Source organism: Sarcophilus harrisii, chromosome 6 (genome assembly GCF_902635505.1).
Source record: "Sarcophilus harrisii chromosome 6, mSarHar1.11, whole genome shotgun sequence".
Classification (NCBI taxonomy): domain Eukaryota; kingdom Metazoa; phylum Chordata; class Mammalia; order Dasyuromorphia; family Dasyuridae; genus Sarcophilus; species Sarcophilus harrisii.
The window spans coordinates 177215853-177236495 of NC_045431.1; the positions used below are offsets into that span (position 1 = coordinate 177215853).

The following is a 20643-nucleotide window of genomic DNA, read 5'->3' on the forward strand; positions in this document are numbered from 1 at the left end:
TCTGAGCGAGGACCAAAGCGCGCCGCTTTCGTCTCCCCTTCCTCCTTGTTTCTCCTTCTGTTCTGAATCTTCTTTCCCAACGTGACTAGTGCGGAAACGGGCTTCACGTGACTGTACGTGGAGCCTGTCAGACTGCCTGCTGGCTTGGGGAGAAGGGAGAGAAGGTGGGGAGAACAATTTGGAGCTCAAGATCTTACAAAGATGAATGTCAAAAATGCCGTCTTTTGCACAGAGACGGGGGCAGGTGTGAGAATCTCCACTGTGCGACCCTTCCCAGTCTGGGAAATCCCCTCCGGAATAGGAACAGCAGCCTCTGGGCCCTTAGAGCTGGCAGCTGCCGGGAGATGGGATGGGGGGGACGGAGAGAGCAGGTGCCCGGGCCTGGGAGGAAGCGCCGTGCGGGAGGGCAGAGGGGCTCCTCTCGGCGTCGGGCGAGACCCCCGGGCCTGTCTCACAACTGGGGCAAAGCTGCCGGGCCGGGAGGGAGCGGGCCCTCAGAGGCTGCCAGCAGCATGGGGGCCTCGGAGAAGGGCGCGACTCCCGGCTCCTGGGCGGCCACAGACCCATCCCTTGTTCAGATGTGGAAGGACACAAATCTGTCACAGGCCAGTTCTAGGACAAATTCAAAGCATGAATAGGTTTGTGTTGGAACAAAAACACAGACTCATTGGGGTTCTGGGCGGTCACCTGTCTGACCCGGGGAGGCGCCTGGGAGGGGGCGGGGTTGGATCACTTCCAATAGAGTCTGAGGCTGGTTTTGTCCCGTTATGGCCGATGTCCTTTATGGCCTGAGGGTGTTTGGGTTCTGAGGCTGCCCGGGACCTCCCTGCCTGGACTAGGCCGGCACTCCCTGCCAACCCTCACAGCCGTTAATTCTGAGCCAACCGGTGATGTCAGGACCGTCTAAGAAACAGAAAGCCCCCTGCCCCCCACCTCCTTTCTCCAGGAGAGAAGCCCAATTTCATGCTGCCCTCCCAGAACGACCCCGGGGGATGGTGGCCTTGAGGGTCCCCAGCCATCCCCCGGCTTTGAGAGGCCCAAACAATCAGCTCTCAGCCCCACTTTGGTCCAGCCCCCTTCTCTCTTCTAAGGGCCATTAGGGCTGGAGGCCAGAGGCAAAGTCCTCAGGAGGCCCAGACCTGCTCATGGGGGGCACGATGCCCCTGGGACCTCGGCAGGAGGGGGCCTTTCGACGCGCACTCAGGGCTGGTGACTGCCAGTGTCTCGGCAATGCGGGAACAACTCATACTGGTGCGTGCAACATAAGGCTCTGCAAAGATCCGTTACAGACAAGTCCAAACTTTATTTAAAACTACATTTTAAGTTTAAAGTTACTAAACAAATCACAATGAAAAAATAAAAAACAGTGCAGCAAGCCTCGAATCTAGGGAGGATCCCGTCTCCGACATGTGACCTGCCTGAGCAGAAGAAGTGAGCGTTAGCTATTCTAAAAGGCAGTGGGTCAAAAACTAATTTACATTTTTATACAGATGGAAATAAGTTTATTTAGTGCCCATGGAAGATATGCAATTGGTGGAGTGGCAGGGGAAGGCAGGCGGCCGGAGAGCTCTCACACACTTTGGGCTGCAACGGTCTCTGAAAAACACAAGGAGGACGCCTCAGGTGGGCTGCCACGGCCGGCTTAGCGCCCCGGGAGGGAAGGCTTTGGGGCCGAGGGCACGAGGTAGAACCCAGGCCCCAGCAGCTTTCAGACCCCCTTGGGGAACTCTGTCACGGAGGGGGCGGGGCAGGTCCCGTGACTCCCTCCCTCACCAGGTTCTTTCAGGGTCTGAGGGTCTCCAGCCAATTCTTCAGTGTGAGTCACGGCTAGTATTTCCTCAGATAAATGGTTACTCTGTTCTTCTGCTGCCATCTTCTTCATTAGATCTGCCTTTGGAGGGAGAAATAGGTGACAGCTCTCAGGGATGGAACCCCAGGCTCAGAGCAGGCAGGGACAGCAGCCCAATCTCCCCCCCCCCCCCCCCCCCAAAGGGCTGGTTTGTAAGAAAGCAGAAAACCAAGTACCTCAGAATAGATGGTCAGCTTAAGGGGCAAGTCCTCCACTTTCACAAAATCCTCTTCATCAGACTTTTGGCTTAAATGGCCAGATCCTGCCTCCTGCTTAGGAGAAACAGTACATGCCTTACTCCCCATCTCCCCCCCCCGACCTGGGGGAACCTTACTTGGTGGCTGAGCCGGCCTCACACCTCTCCTCCCTGAAACCCCCCTGGCTACCCACCCTCTCCTCAGCTCAAGCCTTCCCCAATCCCTGACCGGTCTCCCCCTCTCTGATCTCCCAGGTGTCCTTCATTCCCTGATTTAAATGGTTTCATTTTTAATTCTTCTGCTCTATTCATCTCTCAGTTCAAGGACAGCCACCCTCCCCATGCCCTCCTACCCCAGGGCCTTGAATGGAGCAGCCAGGGAAATCTGCACTGATACTAACCTAACCCAAGCTACAGAAAGAACCTGAGAGTGGCTGATGAGGAGGAGGGCGTGGCAAGGCAGACCCACAGCAACGACTGCCCCCGCGCCCCCTAACAGCCTTCCTCAATGCCAGGGTCACTGACAACCCTCCCCTGGCATCGCCGGTCTAGATGCCACTTGGCATTGCCCAATTTACGTGAGACACAGGCCCCCAGTAGCCTGGGCACGGGCGAAACCTACGTAATCGTTCACCAGCACCGGCGACTCGGTGTCAGGACTTCCAGCCACAGAGCTCTCGGGGGTTTCTGAAGCCGATTTTACTTGGGCGCTTCTAGGAACGGAGGCGTCCCCCTCGGCGATGGGTAAAGAAGGCTTCGGGTCTTCCGGAGGCCCCCCAGCGGTCACTGTGGACTCCAGAGGGGGCAGGCTGCCGGGGGGCGGCTCCTTGTCCAAGACATTAAGGTAGCAAGGCATGGCAGGAGAGTCATCCTGGTCACCTGTCACCAAATCAATCAATATAAAGTCACCCCCAACCCTGCATAGGCTTGCTTGGTGAGACAATCTGGAGAATGAACATTCACACCCCGTGGGATTTTCAAGAGAAAAGACGGCTGTTAGACTTGCATGTCAGGAGCTCCACGCATGGAAGTCTCTGGATGGGACCTGGATCTCCGGATGGAGGAGAGGGAGCTCACCACCTGAGGGCCGGCCCCAGCGGCAGCGGACAGCCCAACCACAGCTTGGACCACCTGAGCATCACCTTACCCGGGTGCAGCAGGGGCTATGGGTGTGTGCCAGCCACACTTTTCTCTTTGACGTTTTCTTTTTCTATAAGGTTACACATGGCCTTTCTTCAGGGATGCCTGTACAAACTCAGTCGTGTTTATATTCACCAAAAGTTTTAACCAAAGATCAATAACAACCAAAATCAGATGGAAAGTCATGCTCAAGATTTACTTTAATTAAAAAACATTATTCGTTTGAAACACATTGAGGCTCTGTTCCTCTAGGAATGTGCCCACGGACCATCGATAAGAACACAGGAAGAGCCTCTTTTACTGCTCCAGACCAGCAGGGCCTCCCAGACTGGGCAGGAGGCTTACCTAGCTGGGGAGACTCTTACCTTTATGACTGCTTTGGCCATTAGGAGGTTCCCGCTCAGATGGGATATTTTCTTTCTCCACAGGCTTCTCAAATTCACTTTGTAGAACCTAAAAGGGACAACAGATGGTCACTGTGCTAATGCCAGCTGGGTTTTGGGGGGCTGGGTTGGGGAAGGAGAGGTTAAGTTTTTATGGCTGACTCACGCTCACCCTTGCTTTCTATCACACAAATCAAGTCTTCTGAGCAAGTGTTCTCCCCATTGTGACAGATGCAGCGAAGAAGAGCAAGGGTGGCTTTAGAGCCACTATAGGCAGTGGATAAGAACTGGCCTCAAAATCAGGCTGATTCCTTTCCATGTTATCAATGGGGCAGCTGCCAGATGCCCTTGCCCAGGGAGCTCCAGGGAGCTCCACTCAGGTCAAACGGACAGCTCGCCCAAACAAAAAGGGGAGCCTTCCCGAGATAGCCCGCAGGCTCAGGTGCCAGTTGCCAAGACCTCTCCACACTCTGAGAGGCAGGAACATAAGACAAGGAATCTGGGTGTCCTCTGACATAGCAGCTTTTTGGAGAAATTATGTGCAATTCCTAAAAGAGCTGACCTCTCTCTCCTGCCCCCTCAGGGCAAGCTTGCAGCCCCTTCCTGGAGGCCCCAGTCCAGGAGAGTGCACTTCTCTGTAGCTCTCCTTAGCAAGAGCAGTATGGGTGCTCAAGCTCCTGAGGAAGGAGGACAGGGTCTGTTTCTTGTCTCCCTCAAGCACTGCTTGTAAAGGACAAACTATGTGCGTGTCATATGTTGTCTGACCCTAGAGGGTAAGCCCCAAAGCCCACAGCTGGGCCTCTCACCTCCTCTGTGTCTCTTTCCCAGCACAGGACACTTTGTAAGTGCTGGCAAAGGGTCCCAAGACCTTAATCTAAACAGGGGGCATGAACCATAGCCCTTACTCCCTGCTGACCTTGGGAGTCCTCCTTATGTAAATGGCTACAGAGGGCAGTTTAATGTGAGGAGGAGGGGGATGAACACCGCCAAGCCTGGAGTTTCCAGTCACCATACACAATGGCCTTTCTATCGCACCCCCTCCTGTGCGCTAATACCTGGTCTTGTTCGTTCTCCTCCGTCGCTTCATTGTTAGCCTGAAGGGACGTCTGGACATCCACAGGCCCTTCTTCAAATTCCTCAATCTCTTCGTCCTCATTCTCATCTTCTCCACTCCCATAATTTGTCAGAGCCTGTGTTTCTGCTTTGGACAAACCTAAATTGAGGAATATCCTGTCTCAGGACTAGCCCTGGATAAGAAGGAATCTGATTTTTCAGGTACATCTCATGGGGCGAGTCCCACAACAGTTCCTGATCTCATTCAACGTGGTCTGTCTGGTGGATAGACTCTGAACTGGGTATTGTCCGCAGCCTAGGCCTGGCAGCCCATTCATTCCCCTCTGGGAAAGCTTGGGAAAGCTCTCAATTGTTCTTGGTAGAATCCTACACTTTTGGACCTGGAAGGGCCTGAGAAGCCTCATCCTAGAATTCAGGGTCCCCATTTTATAGAGATGGGGAAGGGGCAGGTGTCAGGTGAGATCCGAACTTGTCTGTCTAACCCCAGCTCTGGGGTGCTTTCCCAGCCTTTTTAAGCCCAGGACAAACTCTAGCCCCTTTGGGATGCCTTACAATAATCCCTGCAGGGAGGAACGCAGGCCTCTCACCAGCTGGGCTCTGGGGCTTCCCTCGCTTGCACTGGTCTGCCTGGGACACACCTGCAGCACAGAGCCATCACCTCACTCCCAGACAGAGATACTGCTCTTCCTGTCAAAGGATCCCATGAATTCAGGCCAAATGCTGCGGCCAGAAGACCCCCCGCAGTTCGGTTAAGCAACAAACAGACCCTAGGGCTGCTCCCTGATGAAGCCACCCAGGCTGGTTGTGACGACAAACTCCCCTTTCTGGATGTTTACTAACTGTTCTTTAACGTTCTGTGTTCTAGAATTTAGCGGAGAAACCAAGTCAAAGTCCCCGGCTGAGACCGCGGTACGTGCAGGCTGTGGTCTGAGGCACCCCTTGTACCTCCCACCATCTTTAGAAAGTGGCAGACAGCCCCACAACCACTGGCACACACACACGCTCTCCGCAGTCCGAGCCTCCCCCTCCCCCTCCCCGCCGGTTCCTGAGAAAGCATTTCTCGGGCACAGCCATCAAAGGCAGCTGCGCGCTCCCAGCAGATCAACTTACTGATGGACACGGGGCATCCTTCGCTCTCTTCGTCTTCCTCCTGATCCGACACATCCGACCTCACGTTCTTGGGTGCCTCGCTGCCACTGTAGTCCTTGGGCGGTGGCGGCAACACCTGCTTCACCGTCTCGGTCTCGTCCTTGTCCTAGCCACAAGCACAAAGGAAGGGTCAGCACCAGCGCTCCTTTGACAAGTTCGCTCTTGGAATAGAAACTGGGGACAAAAAGATCACCAATAGGACCAGAGAGGATACAATGGAATTATTTTTACACAGCACTAAAGATCTTTCCTCATTGGAAAGAAGGGAGCCATCAGAAAGGGCTCATCAGCCGAGAAGGGATTCCATTCTCAAATAGCTGGAAAACAATTAAGCCAAAACACCAATGCAATACTATCTAAGCAGTGGTGGGCAATAATTTACTTAAAACTGAACTGGCTAAAATAAATTAAAGTTTTAACAACATACTTTATCTTCATCATCAATTTCTCCAGCAGGTGAGCCAAAATCTCCCTCAAGAATTCTTTTTGCCTATAAGAAAACCAATTAATGTTTTCAATTCTTTTCAGACAATATGGGAAGGAAAGAATTGAGAAGAAACTACTTAGCAATAAGCCAATTGAAATGTTTCTAGGCATCAACATGGGCAAATGCTGGATTCTAACATGTGCTAGTTGTCGTTTCCTTAACTGTAAAGTGGAGATAGTGATCTTCCTGTTGATTAATTTATAAAGCTGCAATAGAACATTTTGTAAAGTTTATTTAAGTACAGCTGTTGTCACTTCACAGGCTGAAGAGCTCATGTAGATTTTGCCTAGACTTCATCGGGAAAGATTCGGTCTGGAATGGCACTGAAATCGGCAAGAACTGGGTCCCAACCTGTCTCAAGACACTTCCGAGCTTGCAGGTCACTTCTTCCTCTGTACAGCAGGCTAACACCAGCCCTTTCTCCCTCCTAGGTGCCAAGTGCCCCAGAAGGGAACATTTCAGAGTTAGGATTGTCTGCAATGCAGAGCACCAGCAGCCATGCCGAAACTGGGACACTGAAGGGAGAAGTGATGAGGCCCAGAACTTCTCCACACCTCACCAAGAGCATCATATCAAAGGGAAACAAGTCTTTTTGACTCCATGAGTACACTCTTGCACCCTGAGGTCACAGTTTCCCTCACAGAAGAATCAAGGGTGAAGGATGTCAAGAAACAGCTTGATCGAGCGTAATGACCCTAGACTCGAGTCAACAAAGCTTCTCTGCTCCAGCTCCCCATGAAGCCTTGCTGGCAAGAGGCACTAAAAAGGGAAAAGACTTTGTCTCTTTCTGTCCTCCCAAAGCCTGGCACGGAGGAACTTAATAAATTCTGAGACTGACAAGCAACTGGATAAAAAGGAGTTACTGTTATTGCCTCTCCATCAACTAAAAAGAGCTAGCAGTTTTAGAAATGCATGCCTCCCTCTCCCAGAGTATTGCTTCTGAATCCCCCTTCCCTCATCAAGCCTGCCTTGCTGGCCCTGCTTCTGCTAATTTGCACCCTTAACAGGCCAAATGGCCTCTGCAGGACTTGTCACAGGCAGTGAGGCTCTCAGGCCTGCTTCCCCCGACCCCTCCCAGCCCCCTGCTCCCTAAGTGGCATAGGCTGCAGCTTCTAACAATGTTCGAAGTTCTCAGGGACCATGAGGACCCCAGACACTGTTCAAAGATGCCTAGAAGCCCTTGCACGGGCCCCTCTGTCTTCTGCCAAGTGTCTGCAGTTCATTCATTCGCCTTCCTAAGAGCTCTGTGTGAGGAGTCCAGGATTGAAAGGTTTGCAGAGTGCTTCATATCCCTGGTCTCTCGGGTTCTTCACAAAAGACAGCACAGCTCTTTGCACATCAGCCAAGGAGTCCCAGGAATGTGCCAGCAGCCCCTCCTCACAGCTGCAATGTCCCTGCCTCCACCCCACCTCATCCCATCCCACCAATCTGCTCTGTGAAAGCTGTCCTAATCCAAGACCTACCACACTGTCTCTAGCTAGCCCCTTACATCCACCAATTCTCCCTGGCCTGGCCTCCCATGTGTGAATCCCTTCTTCCCCAGCTCCTTCTACTGTCTGCCTTGGGAACAATAATCAAATCACAAGGATTCTGGGTATGATAAGGAAATGCCTCCAAGATTCCAGTCTCTATTCCATCATCTTGGTGATTTCCGAAATAAAAACTCCTTTCTTTGCCATGTCTGCCTTGTCTCCTCCCTTAGGAAGCTAGGATGTGAGCTCCCAAAAGACAAGAGGCCATCTCATTTAGTTTTTGTACCCTTGACATCGAGCATTATTTAGCATGTATTAAGTACTGAGTAAATGTTATTCCATTCATTCATTTATTCATTTAGATGATCATGGAAAATGTTTCTATTTTCTTAAAGCTTTCTATAAAAGCAAAGTCAAGATTATTCACCTCTTTTGCATAATTCTGTATCACTCCAGCAGTTTCCATTTTCCTTTTGCATCTTTGTTTTACAGAGATACTATTATTGTCCAGATCTTGCATAAGCTTGAAGAAAGCCAATTCATTAAACAAAACTTCAGATATCTCAACTAGAAGGTCCTCGCCACAGTCCTTCAGTTTTCTACCAGCAAATTTTGCCAGTGAATCCTGTTAAAAGAAAAGTAATAGTCAAGTCACAATTGATGAGACAATGATCAAATTAACCAATCAGACTAATTATCATGGAATAAGGCAAAGTCTGTCTTCTAGAATAGTAGTAAAAGCAGACAGTCTGTTGTTCCCTGGAATTTGTTCCTTAATAATAATGGACTTTGAGAGAGACCATCAAAGTCTTCCCAACACGATTTTCATTACTCCTCTCTCCCCCTCCCCCCATACAGAAAGGCAATGTCAAAAATTATTACTCCGGTTTTGTGGCCGCCTCTATGCACCACACCTGTCTGCCTGTCTCACTCCTTACTCTACCTTTAGTGGCACACCCCAGCACGACATTAATAGATCTCTCCTTGTGATTTTTCAGTATTTATGCTAGTTGATATAGCAGCTAAACTATCCCATAATCCTGAGAAACAAGAGAAACCAGATGATGCTGAGAGATCCACAAACAGTCTTTGATGATAACACAACATTCACTTTTTTTTTTTTAATTTATTTTTTAACTTAGGTATTTTTTTTTATTATAATAACTTTTTATTGCTAGAACCCATGCCAGGGTAATTTTTTACAACATTATCCCTTGCACTCACTTCTGTTCCGATTTTTCCCTTCTCTCCCTCCACCCCCTTCCCTAGATGGCAAGCAGTCCTATACATGTTAAATAGGTTGCAGTATATGCTAGATACAATATATGTGTGCAGAACTGAACAGTTCTCTTGCACAACATTCACTCTTAACAGAGGCAGTGCTTCTGCCTGACACCAAGTTGCAATTCTCTAAGAAATGGGGGTGAAACGAGGATTCCTAATGGACACTGCTTTGAACAGGAACAACTATATGAAGTCAGGAAAAAGAGAAGAGGAGGATTCAAATTGTCATTACGGAAGATCTAAATGACCCAATCATTTAAACCTAAGACAAGAGACATGAAATTCTGCAAGGTTGCCAGGTACAAGATTAAGCTATTAAAAACAGTACAAATTCTTTTCTTTTCTTTTCTTTTTTTTTTGGGTGAAGCAATTGGGGTTAAATGATTTGTCCAGGATCACACAGCTAATAAGTGTTTATCTGAGGCTGGATTTAAACTCAGGTCCTCCTCCCCCTTCAGAACCAATAACTCTATTCACTGCCCCATCTAGCTATCTCAACAAGACAAATTTTTATTTATTAACAACAAAACCATCTTTTTAAAATATCCCATTTATAACAATGAGAAAGCATGAGTATCACCTTAAAAATTCCATGGAGCATAATAACAAAAAACCCCCATTAACTGTTGGGGGAAGATCTTACTCTTATCACTTAAAATTCCATGAAAATGTCAAAGTATCTCTAAAACTAATGGCAAAAATGAAAGAAAGCTTAATAATTGTTCATGGGGAAGGCAAATTGAATAGAATAAAAATCATGTTATCAAAATTAATTTACAGATACTACATGCAATACCCATCTAAATAGCACTGATTTTCTTTACAAAATTATAAAAATCTCCCCTGAAATATATATTAAAAATTTGTCTTCCGTATAAATGTGAACATGTGCACCCTTCTACACTTGAAAGCATACACTTTTTTTTAGTGGGGAGTGAGGTCTAGACAGATGACATTAGCGATGTCTAGAATTATCAGTGCGTAAACTTCTTTCACCAGTGAAGATTAGCTTCTGTCTCATAACTCTTAAGTCTTCCAGAGTTTGGTGGTGCACTGAGAGGTAAATAATTAGCCTGGGGGCAACCCAGTCAGTATGTGCCAGAGATAGGACCTAAATCCAGGTCTTGGCACTAGTCTGGCTTTCTATTCACTAAGCCACAGAATAAATGGATCTAAAGTACGACATCCAAAATTGTATGAAGCAAAAAAATTGGAGAGTTAATGGAAGAGAAATCTCTGATACTGACCCAAACACATTCAAAAGACTGGGGCTAGTCTGATCTATATTTAGATAAAAAAAAATTTTTTTTAATAAAAATCAAATAAAAAATTTGCGATTAATAGTAGTTGGGAAAATTGTCCAGCAGGATCACAGACTTTATCCCAACTAGAGATCATCTAACTCCAAATCCCACATCCTAAAATATCATCCCAAGGAACAACTTTCTAGAATTGAGCTGGCAAAAACAAAGCAAAGGTAAAGAAAGGAATATGCAAAATAACAATAACTGGCCCATCTCTTGTCAAAGGAAGAAAAAATGTAAAATTAGGAAGAAGAGAAAGAGAAGCAGTTTTGGCCTTCTAAGGCAGCCTATGTTTTAGCGACAGCTGAAATTAGAATCAAGGTTATTCCTTGCATCCAGCCTATCCAAATGCACCTCTTTATAATATCTACCTCTGGATTCTCATTAAACTTTCTGAGTCTAAACAGAATGAGTAATCCCTCTTCCACAGGAAGGCCATCATAAACCTGTTCAGTCTGAGCATCCCCCTCCCTCTCTCCATTCACTCTATCCTCTTGGGATTCAGACTCAAGAACTGAATCCAGTACACCAGAGAAAACATGATCAGAGCAAAATCTAGCAGGGGATGTGTCCCCTATTTCTACGAAGATTGGTCTCTCCATGTGGCCAAGCTTCTCCAGCTGCCACAACACACTGCCGAATCACACGGAGTCTGCAGCTCAGCAAAAGCCTTACACCTTTTTCAGATAAACTGCATCCTAACCAAACTGCCCTCTTTTGGTCCAGTCAAGAACCCAGACACTGTGCTAGTGGGATTAAAAAAAGGGCAAAAGGCAGTCTCTGCCCTTAAGAATTTTACAGTCCAACAGGAGACAAAGAACAAGCAAACACACATACAAGCTATGGAGAGGATAAACACGAGATATTAACAAAGGGAAGACACTGGAATTACAGGAGTTGAGGAAGGCTTCCTTTAGAAAGTGGGATTTTAGCCTGGAGAGACTTACATGAACTGATGCTGAGTGAAATGAGCAGGGCCAGGAGATCATTATATACTTCAACAACAATACTATATGATGATCAATTCTGATGGACATGGCCATCTTCAGCAATGAGATGAACCAAATCATTTCCAATAGAGCAGTAATGAACTGAACTAGCAACACCCAGGGAAAGAAGTCTGGGAGATGACCAAGAACCATTACACTAAATTCCCAATCCCTCTATTTTTGCCCGCCTGCATTTTGGATTTTCTTCACAGGCTAATTGTACAATATTTCAGAGTCCAATTCTTTTTGTACAGCAAAATAATGGTTTGGACATGTATACTTATTTTGTATTTAATTTATACTCTAATATATTTAACATCTACTGGTTATCCTGCCATGTAAGGGAGGGGGTGGGGAGGAGGGAAAAATTGGAACAAAAGGTTGGCAATTGTCAATGCTGTAAAATTACCATGCATATAACTTGTAAATAAAAAGCTATTAAAAAAAAAAAGAAAGTGGGATTTTAGTTTGAACTGAAAGGATAACCAGAGAAGACGGCAGTTGGAGGGGAGGGAGGAAAGCCTTCCAGACTTGGGGACAGTCAGAGAAAATGCCCAGAACTGAGAGACCAAGGATCTTGCGGGTGAAATGGCCCAGAAGGCTGGTGTAACAACCCAGAAGGCTGGTGTAATCATTGGGCTGGAGAATACATGTCAGAGAATAATAAAGTGAGAAAATTGGGAAGGTAGGAGGGGACAGATGACAAAGGATTTTGAATGCAAAAAAAAACCAAAAAACACCCATAAAAAAATGTTTTGTATGTGATCCTGGAGGCCATAGGGAGCTATTGGAGTTGACTATATTTGTGACAAGATTAGATTTGTGCTTTAGGAAAACCACTGTGGTGGCTGAATGAAGGATGGACTGCAAAGAGACTTGAAGCAGGCTGACCTACCGAGCACTGTTGGCAAGGTCTGGGTTTGAGATGATAAGGGTATGGGCCAGGATGGAGGTACACTGGTTGAAGAGAGAGGGAAACATATTTTAAGAGATGTCACCAAGGTAGAAATGACAAGATTTGGCAACTGATTGGATACAGGAGGTAGCTGAGAATAAAAAGCTGAGGAGGACAACCTAGCTGCAAGCTGGAGTGACTGTAAGGATTGTGGTAACAATGGTCATTGTTTTTTTGTTTTTTTTTTAAATTATAATAACTTTTATTGACAAAAAGGAGGATCAGGAAGTAGAGGAGGCTCGGGGACAAAGCAATGGGTTCATTTTTGGATATGTTGAATTTGTTGATTTTATTAAATAAAAGATTTGGAAGAGATGCAGGCAGAGTGGGAGAGTGAGTTGATAAGGGGAGGGTAGAGTAGGATTGCCGGGCAGCAGTGAGGGCCCAATAGAAATTTTTTAACAAATTTGTAGAGGTCACTATCATGTTTCAGTGTTTTCTCCAGTTTCATTCAGCAGCACATGAGTAAGATCAAAGGAAGTGGATGTTGGGAATGATCAAAAGTTAAAGCATTGGCAGGGCAAGATGTTCAGAAGGATAAAAGGGACAAGGAACTCATGAAAAGTTACTGTAGAGCTCCCTTGGTTCCCTAAGAGGTCATGATGTGGAAGGGAGAAAGGTATATCTAGGTAATACAAGAGTAATGGCCTGGGAGAGAATTAAAGGACAGAGGGACCGTAGGTTGAGGTGAACTAAGAACAAAACCTGGGGATGCAAGGAAAGGGAGAGGTAGAATGTCAATAGATTGTGACCAGATGAGGAAATTACAGAATTTCTGAATATGGAGATGAATTTGTGGGTGACGGCAAGATACAAGATATGGTATGATCATTTTAATGTTTTAATTATTTAAATATTTTATCATTTTATTTTTATGGCTGAGGTGGGATGGAGGGTTAGGATATTTGTTTTTTTTTATTTATTTTATTTTATTTTATTATTTATTTATTTATTTATTTTTTTTATTTAATAGCCTTTTATTTACAGGATATATACATCATGGGTAACTTTATAGCATTAACAATTGCCAAACCTCTTGTTCCAATTTTTCACCTCTTACCCCCCCCACCCCCTCCCCTAAATGGCAGGATGACCAGTAGATGTTAAATATATTAAAATATAACTTAGATACACAATAAGTATACATGACCAAAACATTATTTTGCTGTACAAAAAGAATCAGACTCTGAATTATTGTACAATTAGCTTGTGAAGGAAATCAAAAATGCATGTGTGCATAAATATAGGGATTGGGAATTCAATGTAATGGTTTTTAGTCATCTCCCAGAGTTCTTTTTCTGGGCATAGCTGGTTCAGTTCATTACTGCTCCATTAGAAATGATTTGGTTGATCTCGTTGCTGAGGATGGCCTGATCCATCAGAACTGGTCATCATATAGTATTGTTGTTGAAGTATATAATGATCTCCTGGTCCTGCTCATTTCACTCAGCATCAGTTCATGTAAGTCTCTCCAGGCCTTTCTGAAATCATCCTGTTGGTCATTTCTTACAGAACAGTAATATTCCATAATTTTCATATACCACAATTTATTCAGCCATTCTCCAACTGATGGACATCCATTCAGTTTCCAGTTTCTAGCCACTACAAAAAGGGCTGCCACAAACATTCGTGCACATACAGGTCCCTTTCCCTTCTTTATAATCTCTTTGGGATATAATCCCAGTAGTGGGTTAGGATATTTGAAAGAACATCAATATGTATGCTGAAGTCCCCTCGCCCTATGAGGGCAAGAGCTGGAGAAAGGAGGAACCAAATTGAGGAAACCACAGGTCCAAAGAATCAAAATATTTCAAGCTGCAAAATATAAAAAACCAGATGACTGTCTAAAACCAAGAAAGTGGCTACATTATTGTGGCATATGGCTCTTTCAAGTTCTAATTCCATGGTTTGTGATGCTGTAGTTGAGATGAATAATCAATAAGGATGGGAGGAGAACCTAGAGAATTCAGCAGCTATTAACCACGTTCACAGGGCCGTGAGAGGAAGAAGACAAAGAGTCTGGGTTCAAGTCTCATCTCTGGGTAGCCCTAATACAAACCACTAGACCTATGAAAGCTCAAGTACCTGGATAAGATTCTTTGGTTGCAGACAAAGTACTAATGATCTGCACTGCAGTAGATATGTCCTGGCTGGTGACTTCCTTATATTAATGAAAACAGTCCAGGCCCTATCTCTATTAATTATAAGCACATAAAGGTAACAAATGATTAAACAAGGAAAAGTCATGGAGACTGTGGCAGGGGAAATGGCCATCTGTTATGAACATTTACTCCATGGTAAATAGTTGCAAAGCAAGTTTAACTGGTTTTACAGGGTTATAATACAATTTATTAAAAACCAATGATGACAAACAAGGAAAGTCCTCCATTTCTTGCCACTGCATTTAATGAGGGCTATGGTGAAGGAATGTGGAAGTCCGGTACTCCACAGCATTTTATTAAACCAGTGATTTCCAAATCTCTAAGGGGCAGCCAGTCTCAGGCCCATGGTGTCTGCCACCATGATAAAACACAATGCAGCAGAAGCCTGTCCATCTTTATCTTCCTCATTGAGTGGGAGGAAGGAAGGGAGATGAGACACTAAGCAGTGTGATGCTGCCAGATCTCTTACCTGCAGTATGCTTCCCAGCTGCTTGTGAAAGAAGTGCACAAATTCTTTGCTCTCATCATTTTGCTGCGTAAGGGTCAGAACCATGCGTCTCACTGAGGTCAGAAGCTGTGAAGAACACACCTCATCCATGTGCTCCTAGAAAAGAACAGAATGGAATATGAAATCACCCATGGTTGTATACTTATTGTGTATCTAAGTTATATTTTAATATATTTAACATCTACTGGTCATCCTGCCATCTAGGGGAGGGGGTGGGGGGGGTAAGAGGTGAAAAATTGGAACAAGAGGTTTGGCAATTGTTAATGCTGTAAAGTTACCCATGTATAAATCCTGTAAATAAAAGGCTATTAAATAATAATAAAAAAAAAAAAAAAAAAAAAAAAAAAAAAAAAGAAATCACCCATGGTTCAAAGGTAAATGAACAGTGATATTGCTCATGTAAACAAACACTCCCTGGGTACAAACCCAGGAGATGTCTCTCATCCAACCACCCATTTTCTTCCATCTTTCTCTCAAAGCAAAGATTTTAAAGCATAGGCCCCCCAAATGATAAATGGAGGAAATTGTGTTACATTGTTAAATACGACCAGTATCCCTGGTCTCCTCACCTTCAAGAAAGGAATGACCTCTTTCATAATTGCTTTTATTTGCCGGTCAAGCTGCTGCGTGTCAATCCGAGGACAGGGGACAGTAGCAACTTCCCCCAGGGTTGGCTGTGTGCTGCGATTGTCATTTTTTGCAGATTCTATTTGAAAAAAGACAAAACAGAAATTGGTCTCTCAATAAGATGGTGATACTCTTTGTGGACCAGTGCTCTAATTTCACCCCCGCAATGCCAGCTTCCCGCCTAAGCCTTAGCCCATGGCCACCACCAAGCTGACATGGTCAGCTCTCTGACCAGTCTCTGACTGCAATCGGTTCCGCCTGCGCAGGCTGAGCCTGACCTTTCCTGGACACCAGTCCCTATTCTTCTGCTCCCTACCCTGGGCTTCTGGCTTCTCCCCTCACTTGGCTTTCTAGGTCTGTCTTTAGGACTAGGCAGAGACTGGTGCCCATGGGCATTCCCTTATTTCTCTCTCTGAAAGCTTTATTGTACTTCAAGGCTCAACTCAGTTGCCACCTCCTGCGCTAGTCTTTCCTAATCCTCTCGTTTGTCCTGTGGAGAATTTCTCTCTTCCTATCCTCTAGTACATGAGCACACTCTGCCTAGTAAACAACACCTACTTAAAATATGTGGCTGAAGTGACTAACTGGAGCTACATACTAATTACAGGTATGTTTTTTACACTACAAGCTATGTATATTCTTATATCAGGAGGTCTTTTTCTTTCCATTTTAACAAGATCCACAGACTTAAAATGAGCTCCTATCTCCCAAAGGATAATTGCATTCTGGCACCAAAACCTGGAAGCTGACCCTGGAGCTCTTCATTACCTTTCCAGGAACAGATTTCAAAGGCTCTTCTCTTCCCTCCCCACATTCCCACTTTCTTTCCAGTTGCCTTTTATGGATTATCTTCCCCCTTGAGAACGTAAGCACCTTGAGGATAGGTACTTCCTCACTTGTATTTGGATCCCCACCAGTTAGCACAATAACTACATTTTTCATTCACTCATTCATTCTCCTCTTGTCTGGTGTGGTTCATTTTCTATCTGGATTGACTGTCCTAGATTTATAATTTATTCAGCTAACTAGCACAGACTGTAAAAGAGACAAAGTTTACCCATCAGTTTCCTCCTGTGTGGTAACTTTGGAGAGAAGCTTTGAGTGATGAGGTTGGAAGTCATTTTTACAAGGGGTGAAGTGGATGAGAAGAAATGGAGGCCCTAGAATGTATGCAGTTTTCTCTAAGAGTAGCTATATGGCTATAAAAGGAAGGAGAGATGTAAGACAGTAACTTGAAAGGATGGTTTGGTGAAGTGAGTAACTTTTTAAGGATGAGGAAGATGAAAGGATGGGGTGAGTGGGATGTATGGGATGCAATCCATATTGTTGGAAGGAGTTACACATTGTTGACATTACAGATGCAACAAGAGTGTTGCACTGAATTTATAGTCATTTTCAAATTATGGAGTGTTTCATAGTCTTGACTTACTTATATGTGCTTTCCATCAAAATCACTTAATACATCTTTTTATAGATTTCCTGCATCTTAGGGTCAGTTTTCTTCATGACTATGACTGTGATTGGGTTCCTGGTTCTATCAGTTTCTATTAGCAGTATATGAGGTTTAACTTAATAGTTCAGTAGTCTTGCTAATAAAGTCATTCAATAGGTTGGTTCAGCAAACAGGATGTGGTCAGAGAGCCAGGAATTTCCAAGCTGAATGCACGACTGCTCCTAGGACCCAGCATCAGTGTAAATACACCACCATGGCCTATGCAAAGCAGGACTCTCCCCTCTCCTCTGCTAGCACTTTCCCTTGCTTTCTTTCTCAGACTTGTCCTGAAGCCCCTTTCTGAGGCTCATCTATTGTCCCTTTTGTGCTTTTAATGACGGGAAGGCACTGGGATTGGTGCCCCTGCCCACCCAAGACCTGACCTTCTAAGGTGGAAGCAGTGGTGGCAGAGGTGGTGGCGGTGGCGGCGGCCCCAGCGCCCTCTGCACTCAGGTTGCTTTCAGCCTCAATTTTCATTCGCTCATACTCTCTCATCCTAGCCAATGCTTGGTCCAAGTGGATCACGGTGTTGCCTGCATTGGGAACAGACACACGTTGAAAAGGGCTGCTTTTTTTTTTCTTTTCTATATCACTTTTAAAAATGCATGGATAAAAATGTTGCCTGAACTTATTGAAATAAAGTGTTATCCCTCAAAGGAAACAAAATTACAAATGAAAGGAGAACAAAGAATTAAAAGATGGCAAAGGAGCAGTCCAGAGCCTCTCTCTATGACAGGCAGCTCATTCCTACCACCTGGTAATTATTAAGCTCTCTGGCGGAGGACACACTCTCAGGAAGTTCCCAACACCAGTGAAATAATGGGTTCCTTTATGGTAAAGGTAATATGGAAAGAGATCATGATCACAGCAGCCCCCATCTATGCCTAATGACCCTGGACCTGCAGAACAAGCAGCTTATGGAGCACTTTATAGATCAGAATAGGGAAGTGATTTGACCAGGGTCACACAGACAGAATTCAACCCAGGCCTTCCTGAGTGCCAGTCCAGGTCTCTAGTGCCCATGTCATATTGTTTCTGGAAATGGGACCTGGCCTCAGTGTGCACTCACAGTGACCACAAGGACCCTAAAGAATAACTATGGGGCATCATAAAGCAGATGAACAGTAAGACCCAAAACTTATGTGGGAAATGGGAGGGGAACTCAGCAGAAAGTAGGGTTTGCTGATGGAGACTACTCAGTGCCTGTTGGTACCATTGCTGGCAAAGGATGAACACCTTGGTAGTGGGTACAAGGTCAAATTGCTGGAGAGAGGGAGGCTTGAGAAAAAGAAAAATATCCTTGTTTCATTTTTGCCAAGTAGTGACTGAATCACTGGGCTCTGGGTTCCCTCCTTGGTCACACTTGTCTCCCTTCTATCTGTATAACGTCTAGGCTTCCTACACAAGCCCCTTATCAACCCCAGGATCCTGGCCTCACTTTCCCAAAGATTCTTGTTACCCAGCAAATCCTATTTCTAAGCACACAAGTATCTCTTAGCAGGCCATCACTACCATCCCCATAGGCTGGCATTTACACAGCATCTATCATGTGCCAGCCTCTGTGCTGCAATGCAGTTACAAATAATACCTCATTTGATCCTCTAACAACCCTGAGAATCCACTGAGTATTATTATGATCTCCATCTCATAGACAAGGAAACTGAGGGGAAAAGGTTTAAATGATTTGTCCAGGGTCAGCCAGACAGTTAAATGTCTTTAGTTGCTCTTCCTGGCCCCATTTACAAGGGGACTGCTACCACCTACCTCGGTACGAGAAGGCAAATGGAAGGATGAGTCTCTGCATAGCTGAAGCAAGCACAGGAGCCAACCACGGCCTTTCAGATCCTAGGCCCAATTCAGCATGGTTTTTTGGTACCAGTTTCCTTCAAAACCAGTGATGCACTAGGGGTCTGGACACGGGGCCCCTCCCCCACACGTATGAAGTGTTCACCAGGCTGCTCAGTTCTGCCTCCACAGGGTTCCTGTAGCCATTGCCTTCCCCCACCCTCAGGGGTTCAGCCTCTCAGCAGCAATTCAGTTACAAATCTGCACCGTTTACATGCATTAGTTTCCTTTGCCCCCCCTCCCCCCACGCCCCCTCAGATGAACAAAAGCAGCAAACTATAAAGTGAAGCCTCCTGACAAAGCTGCAGAACCCAGCGCCCTGGACATCCACAATGGCTGGCTGCCTCTAGCATCACAGCTGGCACGTCCCGGCCCGAGTCCTAAACAAGAGCCTGAAGCGCAGCGGTCTCTCTGCCCCTAGTCTCTCCATCTCCTAAGTTTGTCCTGAAATGGCCACAGGGATTGTCCTTCAGGGAAGGTCTGGCCTTTAAGACACACACTCCTGGGCTGGGCCCTTGAGCCTTTCCTGCATCAGATCTGTCCCCTTTATACCTTCTAAGTTTCAGTCCAACCACACTACCTGTGGCCTGTTCTTACCTTGGTACAGGCTACCTGCCCCTTTCCTCATCTCTGCCTCTTAGGATTCCTTGCTTCTTGCAAAGCTCAATTCAAAAGGGGGGGAAGGGAACAGGGCAGAGAAGGTAGCTAATGATCCCTGTCCTTCCCCCTCTCCAATTACCTCATATCATTTACTCGTTTCTTTTGATGGAATGGAAGTTCATGGGCAAAGAGTGTTTTGTTTGTGTCTATATCCCAAGCACCTTGGCCAAGTCACAGGCACAGAGTCACTCAGTGCTTGACAAGCATCAATGCTGGATGACTGACTAATTACTGTTTGCTGATTTCTTGTTCTCTAATAAGAACTCTGAAACTACAGTAGAAGAAGCCAGTTTGGTTCTGGATCTGAGGTTGGACACCAAAACCCTATGGACACAAAAAGTCTCTTTTTTTTTTTTCAAATTCTCTCTGGTAAAGCCAAAACATTCAGTTCTGGGAAGTGGTCAGATTTGAGGCAACTGTAAAAGCCCTACTTGCTTTCCCTGATCTGTGTTCTGGAAATAAAGGTGGATTGTCCCTGAGAGGCTCATTCCTCCCTAATAACTATGACCTTCCTCTCCCACAGATAGGGAGTCTAGGAGTGACCCAGCAACTTCCTGGCTATAGGATCTTGTCCCAGTGCCCCAAACTCTAGGCTTCAGGTTCTTTTAGCAATGGTAGATGACAGTGGAAAGAGAAACTGAGGGCTCAGGGAGCACAGGGTCTTCGTCTGATCCCATATGCGCCTATAACCTAGCTGACATCCCTGCAATTAAACAAGCCTCCCCAGGCTTCATCTGCCTTGCTTCAAAAATGAGGGGAGAGACAAGACAGCCCAAGTACAGGAAATATTAATGGGGTCACTTACCAAGATCATCAGTTGCAAAGGGCTCAAAATTAGAAGATGTAGATAAGGTACTGGCATTATCTGCGTCATTTGGCTCACTAATTTTACAGGTTTCTCTTTCAAAATTCTTCTCAAAAGTTTCCTAAAATAAAAATCAAAGAAAATTGCAATATTCTGATTTCCAGAGGAATATAATAGTTAATGTTAAGTATCCAGGCAGAACTTAGCATTTTTAGAATAAGTCCTTAAGCTTTAACTTCTTGATAATCCAGTAACTCAATGG

The 20643-nt window shown here is 45.5% G+C and overlaps 1 protein-coding gene across 23 annotated transcripts in view; it reads right to left on the bottom strand.

Annotated features, from left to right (window-relative positions):
- Nucleotides 1–1283: 1283 nt before the first annotated feature.
- Nucleotides 1284–20643, bottom strand: part of PCM1 (pericentriolar material 1) — a 92342-nt gene continuing 72982 nt past the window's right edge. For 21 of the 23 annotated variants that reach the window (XM_031942293.1, XM_031942308.1, XM_031942306.1 and 18 more), the window contains 13 exons: nucleotides 20382–20502; nucleotides 17455–17604; nucleotides 15522–15658; nucleotides 14914–15048; nucleotides 8178–8375; nucleotides 6219–6281; nucleotides 5753–5897; nucleotides 4624–4781; nucleotides 3551–3638; nucleotides 2668–2924; nucleotides 2026–2118; nucleotides 1774–1891; nucleotides 1284–1596 (listed from right to left, as the gene is read on the bottom strand). In XM_031942293.1, the coding sequence (XP_031798153.1) occupies nucleotides 1571–1596; nucleotides 1774–1891; nucleotides 2026–2118; nucleotides 2668–2924; nucleotides 3551–3638; nucleotides 4624–4781; nucleotides 5753–5897; nucleotides 6219–6281; nucleotides 8178–8375; nucleotides 14914–15048; nucleotides 15522–15658; nucleotides 17455–17604; nucleotides 20382–20502 (1689 nt within the window). In that variant the 3' untranslated portion in view covers nucleotides 1284–1570. The remainder of the gene's footprint in view (nucleotides 1597–1773; nucleotides 1892–2025; nucleotides 2119–2667; nucleotides 2925–3550; nucleotides 3639–4623; nucleotides 4782–5752; nucleotides 5898–6218; nucleotides 6282–8177; nucleotides 8376–14913; nucleotides 15049–15521; nucleotides 15659–17454; nucleotides 17605–20381; nucleotides 20503–20643) is intronic. The other 2 variants (XM_031942300.1, XM_031942298.1) reach the window with 2 other exon arrangements.